Source organism: Procambarus clarkii, chromosome 6 (assembly GCF_040958095.1).
Source record: "Procambarus clarkii isolate CNS0578487 chromosome 6, FALCON_Pclarkii_2.0, whole genome shotgun sequence".
Classification (NCBI taxonomy): Eukaryota; Metazoa; Arthropoda; class Malacostraca; order Decapoda; family Cambaridae; genus Procambarus; species Procambarus clarkii.
The window spans coordinates 28,911,167-28,923,547 of record NC_091155.1 but is presented as its reverse complement, the minus strand read 5'-3'; the positions used below and the strand labels follow the sequence as shown (position 1 = coordinate 28,923,547).

Below are 12,381 nucleotides of genomic sequence, written 5' to 3'. Positions count from 1 at the left end.
GACTGCTTGTTTACTCTGGTGCTCACCAGGGATGTGAACAAGTGGCAGCTGCATGTGCTCTGGAGCTCTTATTGCAGAAGACCACAGGGCTTGTACTCACTGTCATGCATTTTGGGCTGTCAGAGCTTTTGCTGACAAGCTCCATGAAGGTAATTCACTGGCTGCAAACAGGAGATTTATTACATTTGTATATTTAGATATAAATACACTATACACATGCTTTATAAAAGATAGTCATCAAAAACATAATGAAAATACAACTTTTTACTGTAACTATCTTTGTGATGATTCAATTTATTCTTGTGAACTATCTGATCTAACTCAATGCAATGGTTCAAATTTCAATTTTATTCAATTTTATTTGCCACCAAAACACACACATGTAGGAATCTATTCAGACCTTTAATTCATATTAATATTTATTTCAGAAACTGTTAATGCCAACATAACACTCCTCACCCCCCCCCCCCCAACCATGAGCATTGCCTATGCAAATTTGATGATTTCATTCATATTAAGATACATCTTCCTCCTATACGGTCTAACAAGATGACTCTTGCTGGCAGACATTTTTCTACTCGCAGATAATTAAATACCTGTATCAAAACACTTCACAAGTAGCACTACATACTGCACATATATATACCAGAACTATTACTGTATTGGGTGGGAGATACAATGCCTGAAAGGATATACAAATTATTTTAAAATATATAAAATTTATTCAGCATGAATAGCAATTGCAATTATATATAAATAACAATTTCCACATACAGTATCAATAAAATATAGTCTATATAACATGTAAACATTAGTAATATTTAAGATGTCCAGTAATTTGGTCAAGCACGTCTACAGATCCTGGTCCCAAGCCAAGAACAGTGGGTGAATCCGGTGCAATCTGTGAGCAGCCAGCATCGTGAACAAGACTTGCAATCATCCCAGCATCCATGGCCAATGAGATTACATCATGCATAGTGGCTTCATCTTCTACCTTCAAAATCACCTGTTGAACACACAACATTTAAATAAATAGCCAAAGGATTTTGTGGGTCCAACTCTCACTAAGGAAATAGAATAGAGGGCAAAGATAATATTGTATTTGCTAAATTTTTAATTCTACTCCAACATAATTAGGGGTCTCGTAGCCTGGTGGATAGCGCGCAGGATTCGTAATTCTGTGGTGCGGGTTCGATTCCCGCACGAGGCAGAAACAAATGGGCAAAGTTTCTCTCACCCTGAATGCCCCTGTTACCTAGCAGTAAATAGGTACCTGGGAGTTAGTCAGCTGTCACGGGCTGCTTCCTGGTGTGTGTGTGTGTGTGGTGTGGGGAAAAAAAAAAAAAAAAAAAAAAAGTAGTTAGTAAACAGTTGATTGACAGTTGAGAGGCGGGCCGAAAGAGCAAAGCTCAACCCCCGTAAAAACACAACTAGTAAACACATAGGTAACACATCCATGGATAAAAGAAGGTTTGTGTGTAGTCATCCTCTATATCTTGAGTTAATGGCATAATGGAAAAACTAGCATTGAATGTAATGAAATGCCATTTTTTGGGCGAGACCCGGAGGCTTCCTGGAGCTATCCAGGCTGATATGAATGTATTTGACCCTGGCATCAGTCAAAAAGGAATGGAGTTCTAAGACCTACCGGGAACCACGAGTCAAAACCTGGCTTCCTCATACAGGCACGAGGAGCAATGGACCATAGAAACCCCCATGTGGTTGGAATCATTCTATGTCTGTCATCGACCGGGTTAGGCACCCAGAAAGGCAGGCATCCCAAAACAAACTCCACCTGGTTAAAAATTGCTACCGAAAACCGAACCATCAAGCAGAACTCCCCAATCCGAAAACAAGCATACAAGCATGACATTACAACTGCTGCCGCTGTCTGTGCAGCTCCCCTCTCCCTGGGAGGGGAAAGGGGGGAAGCCAAAGACCCCTGCGCCAGCCATCCAACCCCAGTTCAGAGGCCGAATATAAAAAAACATGAATACCGCCAACCGGAGGGAGGGAGGGAGGGAGGGTTGCCGGGGAGCCTCCGGGACTCAAACAGAAAATGGCGTTTCATACATTCAATGCTGGTTTTATGTGGAGCCCCTCCAGCTTCCTGAAGCTACCTACTGGGTAACCACAGAAAAAGTAAAATAGGGACTTATCGGGAAGCGGCCGCCACTCACACCTCAACTCGAAGTCAAAACAACTGGCTGCAACCTGCAACACATGCCTGACTAGGGCCAGGAACATTAACGAGGTAACGGGCGGCCAGGACCCTGTTTGACCTCCAAAACCCTTGCGCATGAATGTCAGCCCAAGACATATTACCAAAAACGGCAGCTAAAGCAGCAAATTTGCGAATGTCATGGGCACAAGGATAGACTGCAGGCTGGCTGGACCGAATAACCCCGTGGACGTCCTGGGAGACCCGAGCCCTGGAACATGGAAGAAGGGAAACCGGGTTAACCCAAAGCGTGTCCCCAGCTACTGAGGCCGTGATGCGCAAATAACGGCGAAGATCGGCAACCGGACACAACACATAATGCACCGCTGGCCGAACCAACCACGCATCAACAACCCAAGGACCCAGAAAGCCGCCGTCTCGCTCTTCACCAGAAAAGAAGGAGACAGCTGCAAATGAACAAACCTACCACCAGGACTGAAAGAGCAGAAACCCTTGTGCCAGAGGAAAGCATGAAGCTCCCCGACCCGACCTCCAGAGGCTAATGCCAACAAGAAAAAAGAGCCTTATCAAAACAATCCCAAACCAAAGGGGCCACCACGAACCGAGGAGAAGAAAGAAGAGAGGGCACCCGGTTCAACGACCAGGACGGCTCAGGCAGCGCATGAGCAGGCTGGAGGTGAAACAATGCAAGAGACAGCTTGCAAAACAGACCGGAAGCCCAGTCAAGGTACTGCTAACCGGTTGGCCCAAACTACCGAGAGAACAATTAAAGCTGAACCCCAGCGACTGTGTACAATCACAGGGACCTAGCAGGGGACCACCAGAATAACAGAGGGTGGACAATGACCAATGGGCAGACCCCTACCAGGTAACAAACAAAAAGAAAAAGAAAAATCCAGCAAAAGTACCATCCTCAGGAAGAACAGAACTGGCCGCTGTGATCAACGGAAGACAAGCTACACAGTACCTTGCGCTCCTACCAGCTACGATACTACCTCCTACCTAAGGTCAAACAGTGGCTATGAAAACCCCAAGGGCGGGCAATCACCGAGCAGCAAAAGATCCCTACAGAGGTAGTCCCTGAACAACTTGCGGAAGATAACCCCAAACCGCAAGGGCAGTACTTACAGGGCACCTAGGGAAGAAGGCCCTGGGCGCATGAAGCCCCAGAACTCCATGAATTACTCCTGGTTCGCACACCACCACACAGCAGAACACCACCACGAAGGCACAGCACTGCACAGAGACAGGAGTCAGAGTCGAACGACCACCACTCAACACATCAGCTTCAGAACTTGAGTTGGATGGCCAGCACGGGGGTCTGTGGCTCCCCCTTCCCCCTCCCGGGGAAGGGGGGGAGCTGCTCAGACAGCAGTGTGGCGGCGGTTGTGACATCTTGCTTGCTTGTTTGCTTGTTTTCGGATTGGGGAGTTCTGCTTAATAGTTCGGTTTTCAGTAGCAACTTTTAACCAGGTGGCGTTTGTTTTGGGACATTTACCTTTCTGGGTGCATAACCCAGTCGATGGCAGACATAGAATGCTTCCAACCACATGGGGATTTCTATAGGCCATTGCTTCTCGTGCCTCTCTGAGGGGGCCAGGTCCCCGGTAGGCAAGAATTCCAATGGAATTGACTGATGCCACGGGCTAATACATACATATCAGCCCAGTAAGCTCTGAGGGAGCTGGAGGGGCTCTCCAGAGAAAACACAGCATTGGCTGTAATAAAACGCCTCTGTTTTTGGAAGGGTCTCGATAGCGCCTTGAAGCTATCTTGCCGAGATGTCTTCTCGCTACAGCGAGACTACATCAGCCCTAGGAGTGCTGTATGGCCTACCTGCAGATCACAGCCAGAATGTACCCCCCTTCCCTCACAGAGTACAAGGAGCAAGATGATTGGTAACAATATTTAGGTACAGAATTAAATGAAAAAGTCAATTAACAACTTTGGACATAAAATTAGTATGACTGTTTTCATATTGAAGAAAGTTACCTTTGGTTGTCCATTCATCTCCCATGCTCTTAGTAGTCTTGGATTCTTCTTTTGAGTTTGTTTGTATGCTTTTAAAGTTGCATGACAACACTGTTAAAACATCAGTAATTAATAAGGACAAATATATATACAATTGCTGGTGTTAATTATAATTAACATATTTAGTTGTTTTATGTTGTGAATGTCATAACTTATTAATACTGTACAAGAAATAATAAACAGATGTCTTAAGTATTATTTGATTTTAATTGTGTTTTCCAGTCCTGTATTGTACTGTTTATATAAGAGAGGATGTAGAGTAATTCTTTGTCTACTCTGGTTATTGGTCAGTTGTATATCAGTAGCTTGTTTAATTAATTACCATTGCATAATTAAAAGAATAAAGTGCTTTGAAAACCTACATGAAACAAGCATGAATGAATGAAAAATGATGTATCTGTGCAGACTGTGATACTGTTTAGTGGTTGGAAAGCAAAGTTTTACTACTTGCTTGTATGACAAAAGCCAGAATGTTGTTTCCGATACAGACAGGAAATAACATGAACATTTTCATAAAAATTACCTGTCAAATGTTTTTTATGGAATACTGCAGTGATAAAGAGGTTTTTCTCAATACAGTGGTACCTCAGCTTATGAATTTAATCCGTTCCCAGAGACAGTTTGTAACCCAAAAATTCATAAACCGAAGCGAATTTTCCCATAAGAAATAATGTAAATTGAATTAATCCGTTCCACACTCCCCAAAATATTAACTTCAAAGTAAATTTTATACCTAATTCATCCAAATCTTCAGTATTAAAGTATGTACAAGTTATTAGTTCTTGCTTACTTTTATTGATGACTCTTGTTGGTGTATGGCAGATGGTTAGGAGGGGGGGGAGTAGGAGAGGTGTTAGTGTTTGGAAGAAGAGTCCCTTCCATTATAACATCAGGCAATGATGACTTCTCTGGGGTACTCTCTCCTATGTTTTGCAGGAGTACTACTAGGGCCTGGTTGTGGCTCACTGCTTGCTTGTCTTACTAAGAATCTGTCTAAAAGACACTTGTTTTCCCTATATTTTAACACTTGTTTGTAGTGAGCCATCACACTGTCATTTAAAAGGTCACTGCAACGGCCTGCTACAGCTTCATCTGGGCGAAGTTTTTCAACAAAACTTTGCAGTTCTTCCCATACTTCACACATTTTATTAATGAGGAAGGGACATTCTCTACTGACTCTACTCAAAACTATTTTCTTAGGTTGAACCTTACCACTTGACTTTCTTGGGATCCCCATTGCGAGATGTATAATAATTAATTTATGTTCAAATACTCAAAAATCTGTAAAACACTGACATTCTTTACAAAGAATTCAGGTGCGATTATCACTTGGTGGGAGGACACTGGTAAACCAGTGGCGCGGTTGCCGTACCACCACGTGCTAGGTCGGCCCTATGTTTATCAACAAACTACATAACCCAAGGCAAAGTTCGTATCCCGATTCGGATTTTACGAAGAAATTGGGCTCGTAATCCAAAAAATTTGTAAAGAGGGGCATTTGTAAGCCGAGGTGTCACCATATTTCAATGTGTTGCTTCAGGAGTCATGAAAAGGTAATCTCAAATTCTACTCTTTCTTGAACATCTTGACTCAACATAAAAATATTAAGTTTACCATGCTTATATCAATTAGAAACAATTATAAGGTACTTTTATTTTTATACAATGACAAGCACAAAATTCTTCCATAATCTAAACACATTGCAGTACATGTACTGTATTTTAAATGTTCTCATCTGCTATTTACCCTCGGTATAATTTGAGCAGGGCAAACCATTATCACATACTGTTTTGGTAAATATATTGAACCTACTATTATCTGATCAAGAAACAAAGTGTTTGGAATGAATCGTAATATATTTACATACCTGAACTGCAACTTTGCCTTTCCCCATCTTGAGATCATCACGAACTACCAGCACCAGCTTGAACTCCCCAGGCTCTTTAAATCGAAAGTTGGCCTAAACACAAAGATATAAAAAATGTAGTTCTTTGTTGAAATCAGCTAAAATTAGTAGAACAAAGTTAGTGAGAATTATTTAGAAATCTTGAAATAATTGAGCTTGAAATCATTGCTCCTTGTCCATGTTACATCTGACCTTATGAAGAACTGGTCTGGATTAATATCTCCAAATTATTCAGTATTTTAAAGGTTTTGATAAGATATGCATTGTCATGTCTGGCTTGCAGTGTTGTTAGCCCTTTGGCCCTCAGCTGTTCCTGATATGAGTCGGCCTAAACACACAACATTTAGTTCAAGAATGACTTTTATTGCAGATTTATCTTTCCAATGATGAGGCCTCTATGCCTGGATACAATAATCCAAGTGGGGGCACACCAGAGATTAATACAGTTGAATAACTATCCCCTTTTCCTTGAAGTCATTGACAAAATCTCATTCAGGGAAAAATAAACACAATGGCTCTCAGTTTACCAGAAAGGCAGATGCAATGGCAGGAGTCTGTTCTAGTAACATGATCATTATATTAGTTTGCAGTGAAGACTAACTTTTTTTTTTTTTTTTAGCGGATCAAGTCCGTGCATTGCTGGACTCGGTGCTGAAAACCCTGGATAAAATGTTTGGATAATGGCAAAATTTGTCAAACTTTAAATGCAACAGTTTTTAGTCGCAGTGAAAGAGTTTCCAATATGAATCTATTTTCAAGCAGGATTACACTGCACCTTGAGATTGTGACATACTCTATCCTGAGCAAGTAATGCTGACATCCCATATGTAAAGTGTAGTGATACTCTATGAATTATCAGGATTACAGCACAGTCAGTTAGAACATATTGCAGTGATGCTACAAGAACCATTTATTGTATGGTGCCCTTGTAGTCATGTACATGTGCTTGGCAGTCACCAGAAACAGAATCAATCCAGCCAAGATAAGATATTCAGAAGGGTTTGTTCTGAAGTCCAGGTCAATTAGGCCCCAGTAATACCATGACTAGCTATGGAAGCTCAAACTCGCCTACCACTCAAAACAAAATGTATCACAAATCCACACCAGGTGGCCACACTACTGCAAGATCCTACTTGCCCAAAAGAACAAATTATGGGTTCATAAATTGTATCATGACTCACTTGACAGCATTTTCTGATTCCTCTGGCAATATCAGGCTTCAATAACGTGGTATTCTTCTGGTTAACCCTGAGCTTGCATACCATACAGATGCTGCAGTATTTCTCAACAGCTTCTCTGGGTATAAGAGCATACTGCTCCTGGATCTGTAAGATATATACATTTTCTTTAAACTGGCAACTTTGACAAAGTCAGATTTAGGAAAATATAAAAATGTTGAATATATTGGGACGCTGGTTGAAAGTATACATGTCACAGATACGCACTGCTGATTTCCATCCATCACCAGTGGTGGAGTATTTAAACAATCTAAATCCTGTTGACAATATATTTTAAGGGGGTTCTAGTTAATGTGTCCACTTTGCACAACATGTGTGTTAACACATTGTTTTCTTATTAACCTATGACCATGAAGTTCATGTATATGATTTTTTGCTGTGCTCAGACTTAGTTTTGTTTGACTGTTACCCGTTGCATTCTGCTTGACAGGAAATTGAACAGCCACCATCCTACTTTGTGTGTTATAACCCACAGAACTTATTTCTTTATTATCTTTCCATGGTCACATTTATCTAATGTTTTTGCAAAGTCTGTGTATACTACATCTGCATTTTGCTTTACTGATAATGTTTCTGTAATTTTGTCATAGCAGTTCAGTAACTGCAAAATACACAATCTTTCAGCTCTAAATCCATGTTGCCCTAGGTTGTGAAGTTCATTATTCTCAATAAAACCAGAGATCTGACTCCTAATCAATCTCTCTCCTGATGCCTCCATGGATTTTGAAAGTACAATGTCCATTCTAGTGTCATTTTAAATAATGTCTCCTCTTTCAATTCATAAGTTTTAAAATAAACTTGATATACTGTAACATTTTTAGTCCACTATGAATGTCAATAATACTTTAAGATGTCCAGTGAAGATAACTTTACTCAAAGTATCACTGACTCTGATAACTTAAATGGTAAAGCCTCACCCTTGACTAGGGGTACCTGTATGAAGTTTCCTGTCCCAAGCAAGGCATTTCTGTACATGAGAAAGTATAATGCTATATACTTCATGCAATAAATCTGCATCTTGGTATACCATACCAGAAACAAAAATAATTTAGCCTCTATTATCTATAGTAACTGGGGTAGGGAGCCTTTCAAACCACCTTTTACTTAGCAAACATTTCTTAAGGCTGCACATTACATCATGTGCATTATACATTCAAATACATCACAAACAAAAATGTTTAATTAATTTAAATTGCTGTCAAAGGCCATACTGAATACATACCATAAAAGCCCGCAGGTCGCCCACCCATTAATCTATACGTATGAGATTATGGCATGTTTTGTCATAACTTTTTAATTACCATGCTACAGTATTTATTAGTTTTCAGCAATTTAAAATAAAAAAGTATGAGATTTTAGATTACCTTACCGCTTTGAATGTTTTCCTTGAAGAAGCATGTTTCACAACATTCCCATGGTATTCCTTTATAATACTGTAAAAATCTTCATAGCACACCACTCTCTTCAGTATATTATCCTGAAAAAAATAAATTAATAAATATATTTTCTGATTGCAGGATAAAAAAAAAAATCTATACAGTAGCTGAAATGTTCACAAGAATCAGGAATTAAAAGATGGTCACTCCAGACCCCTTCCATTTAAACTACCAGGCCAAAGCATTTCGCGAGCGCTTTGGCCTGGGTTCGCATCCTGGCCGGGGAGGATTCACTGGACGCCAATCCTTAACTGTAGTCTCTGTTCACTCAGCAGTGAATATGTACCTGGTTGTTAAACGATTTGGCAAGTTGCATTCCAGGGAAAATTAGAATTAAGGACCTGCCCAAAACTGCATGCTAGAGTCTTTACAAGAATATAAGAACTCTTGTACAGTATACTGTATATAATAAATAAATAAATAAACTGCTTGAGTTCAAGACTCCCCACTTTAGTAGCTGGGCTCAGGCCAAAATCTCACCCTGATGCAGGCGATGAGTCACAATAATGTGGCTAAAGCATGTTGACCTGACCACACACTAGAAGGTGAAGGGACGACGACGTTTCGGTCCGTCCTGGACCATTCTCAAGTTGATTGTCACATTCACAATCGACTTGAGAATGGTCCAGGACGGACCGAAACATCGTCGTCCCTTCACCTTCTAGTATGTGATCTGGTCAATTCACCCTGATGCTGGATTAGGCCAAGATCCCAGCCTGCTGCTCGTGTTAAGCCAAGAGCCCAGTCTACTAGCAGATCCATTGTTTATTATGACGAAATGTGTCAAAGAAAACACTTGTATGGGGGGGCAAGTAACAAAGTCAGTGGACTGACAGATCACAGTGTGAATACAACTTGGCTATAAGTATATGTGGCAGAGCTCAGCTTGTATGGTGATCTAGATGAAGTGAAATGTAAAGTGTGTGGACAGAGACAGACACAAGAACATTATATTTTACACTGTGTAAACAACGAGCCATTTATAGAAAACTAAATTTATGATACATAAATGGCAAATCATTTGTTGTAAAGGATAAAATATCTGAAATACTTGCACTGTAACCATAACCATAAATAAATAACTGGGGATAAATAATAGATAAATGCAGCTGGGGTCAGGTCAAGAGCCCAGGCTGTTGCTGGGGTCAGGTCATGACCCCTGCCTGCTGTTGGGGTCAGGTCAAGAGCCCTGCCCGCTGCTGGGGTCAGGTCAAGAGCTCTGTCTTCTGTTGAGGTCAGGTGAAGAGCCCTGCCCGCTGCTGGGGTCAGGTCAAGAGCTCTGTCTTCTGTTGAGGTCAGGTCAAGAGCCCTGCCCGCTGCTGGGGTCAGGTCAAGAGCTCTACCCGCTGCTGGGGTCGCTTCAGGCCCGAGTCTGGTCACTCCTGGATATACCCAATTTAGAATACATCCACAGCTCAATACATCACAACATTTTCAGCCAGGAATACATTCATGAACCCACCTGTTCCTTTTTCGCGATGGTTTCTTCCTCGCCCGTGTCCGGAAATGTTATTTTGAAGAAGTTATTCTTCTTGATGTAGAACTTGAGTTTGCTGTCCGCGCAACTTTGCGGGTCTTTCAAGTAGTTCAGAATCCTGTCAAAGCGCTTCCTGCTGAGAACAGGTGTTGTTTTTGAGTTGGCAAACTTTTCATTGCAAAACTCCTGGAAAATGGTTTCTTCGCAAGAGGGAGAGTCGTCAACAGCAGAGAACTGGGGCTCCGCCTCGACCATTTTGACGCCATAGAAAACGGCAGAGTTTTGGCCGATCTTAAGATGGGCACGATGGCCTCCTAAAGTTATCTTGGTCCGATCTTAAGACAGGTCGCATTCCCAGTTGGGAGCGCGTTAGGCAATCATATGATAGTAATAACAAAATCATTAATAATTCGTAGCATTTCGAGCATGTTGCAGTGATTCATTTGTATAAATAAATATATAGTTTTTATCATTTGTAATTGTTTTCAACATAAACCTGCATATGGGGGGGGGGGGCCTCGTAGTACAGTTGGCTTCGTTCTCTACTCTTAATCGGGGATCCCGGACTCAATTCTGAGGCTGGATAAAAGTGGTTGAGCACGTTTTCTTTTACTAAATGTCTCTGCTCATCTAGCAGTAACAAAGTACCATGGAGTTTAGCCATTATTGTGAGGTTGCATCCTGGGGAAGGGCAGCTCGACCTTGGTGGTCATCATCTCTAGCGCCCTTGCCAAAGACAAGATGCCTCGTCAAGTGCTAAGGAGGCTATTGGCACTTGTCCTGTTTCCCAAAATGGCATTCCATATTCTGACGAATATGTCCCAGTTATTTATTCCTCAGTTCGAGACTGAAGGCTAACCAAACACTTGGGATAATCAAGCGTACTTTTGACTAATACAAATACCTATTTGATATTCCCTGCCTGCTTCATAAATAAATAACTTGTCAAATTTGAATTTGACTATAAAGAAAAGAAGGTAATGGTTCAACTGTATAAATCTGTGGTGCACCCCCATTTAGATTACTGTATCCAAGCATGGAGACATCATTTTCAGGACATAGCTGCTCTGGAGAAGGTGCAACACCAGGCAACAAAAGTCATTTCAGAGCCAAGTCATCTCTCGTATCAGGAAAGGTTGAAGACCACAGGGCTAACAACACTGCAAACCAGGCATGACAGGACGGATCTCATTGAAACTTTTAAAATACTTTATCAAGTTAGAGGATGTTGATCCGGATATATTTCTTCGGAAGGTCAGAGATGTAACACAAACAATGAGTAACGGTTTCAAGCTCAACAAGCCACAATGTAGGACAGAGAACGGGAGATGCTTTTTCACCCACAGGGAACTGCCTACATGCCAAAACTGCTGAGTTTCAAAATAAACCTGGAAAAGATCAAGGCAAATGGAGGGGGGAGGACCTTTGACAAGCTGCTGGCTTCCTGTCCTCATCAAGGCCAATAGGGTTAGTGGCCCTCAGGTAAATCAGGTAATCGCTACCCTTATGTGATTTTGTTCATGAATTAACATCCTCGGTGATATTTAGCTCCTTTTGAATATCCATTGACGCTGCTACAGTCTCTCCAGCTTGGTGCCTTCTTTTGGTAACTACTTTATTGAGGGAGAAATGAGCACCCTCATAAGAAGAAGACCATGACTCCAGTCCAACTTGTACAAAATGTATAAGACTGTAAGAACTCTTGTATATATATATGTAACCTACCTTACCCTTCTATTGTCAACCAATGTCTGTTTTTTTTAAAGCGCTGTTTGTCGACATAATTGTATTTGTGCGGCTTTTTCAGCTATGTTTTCATTTCTTGTTTTCATTCTACTCTTTATGCTCAATTAGTATTAAGCTTGTCATTTAAGTTTTTCATGCCCGAAACGCTTTGCGTAATAGTGGCTTTAGGCATTGTATGTACTAGCTCTACCTATAAGTCAACCAATCTTTGTAAAAATTTCTTGTATGTATGTACCTTACCTAAATAAACATTTATTTATTTATTTATTTATTTATATATTAATAAATAAAAACTTCTTGGTCACACCTGGCTGTATTATGTTAGTATTAGTGTGTATTAATTATCATAGTGATGCATAAAAGAA

General features: G+C 41.0%; 1 protein-coding gene across 1 annotated transcript; it reads right to left on the bottom strand.

Annotated features, from left to right (window-relative positions):
• Window positions 1-699: 699 nt before the first annotated feature.
• Window positions 700-10,567, bottom strand: LOC123753986 (uncharacterized). The gene is made up of 6 exons (XM_045736045.2): window positions 10,256-10,567; window positions 8,727-8,834; window positions 7,301-7,444; window positions 6,081-6,173; window positions 4,175-4,264; window positions 700-1,006 (listed from the first exon to the last, which is right to left on the bottom strand). Exons 1-6 carry the CDS (start codon window positions 10,523-10,525, stop codon window positions 812-814), a joined length of 900 nt encoding a protein of 299 aa, XP_045592001.1. The 5' UTR covers window positions 10,526-10,567; the 3' UTR covers window positions 700-811.
• Between the last annotated feature and the right edge of the window lie 1,814 nt (window positions 10,568-12,381).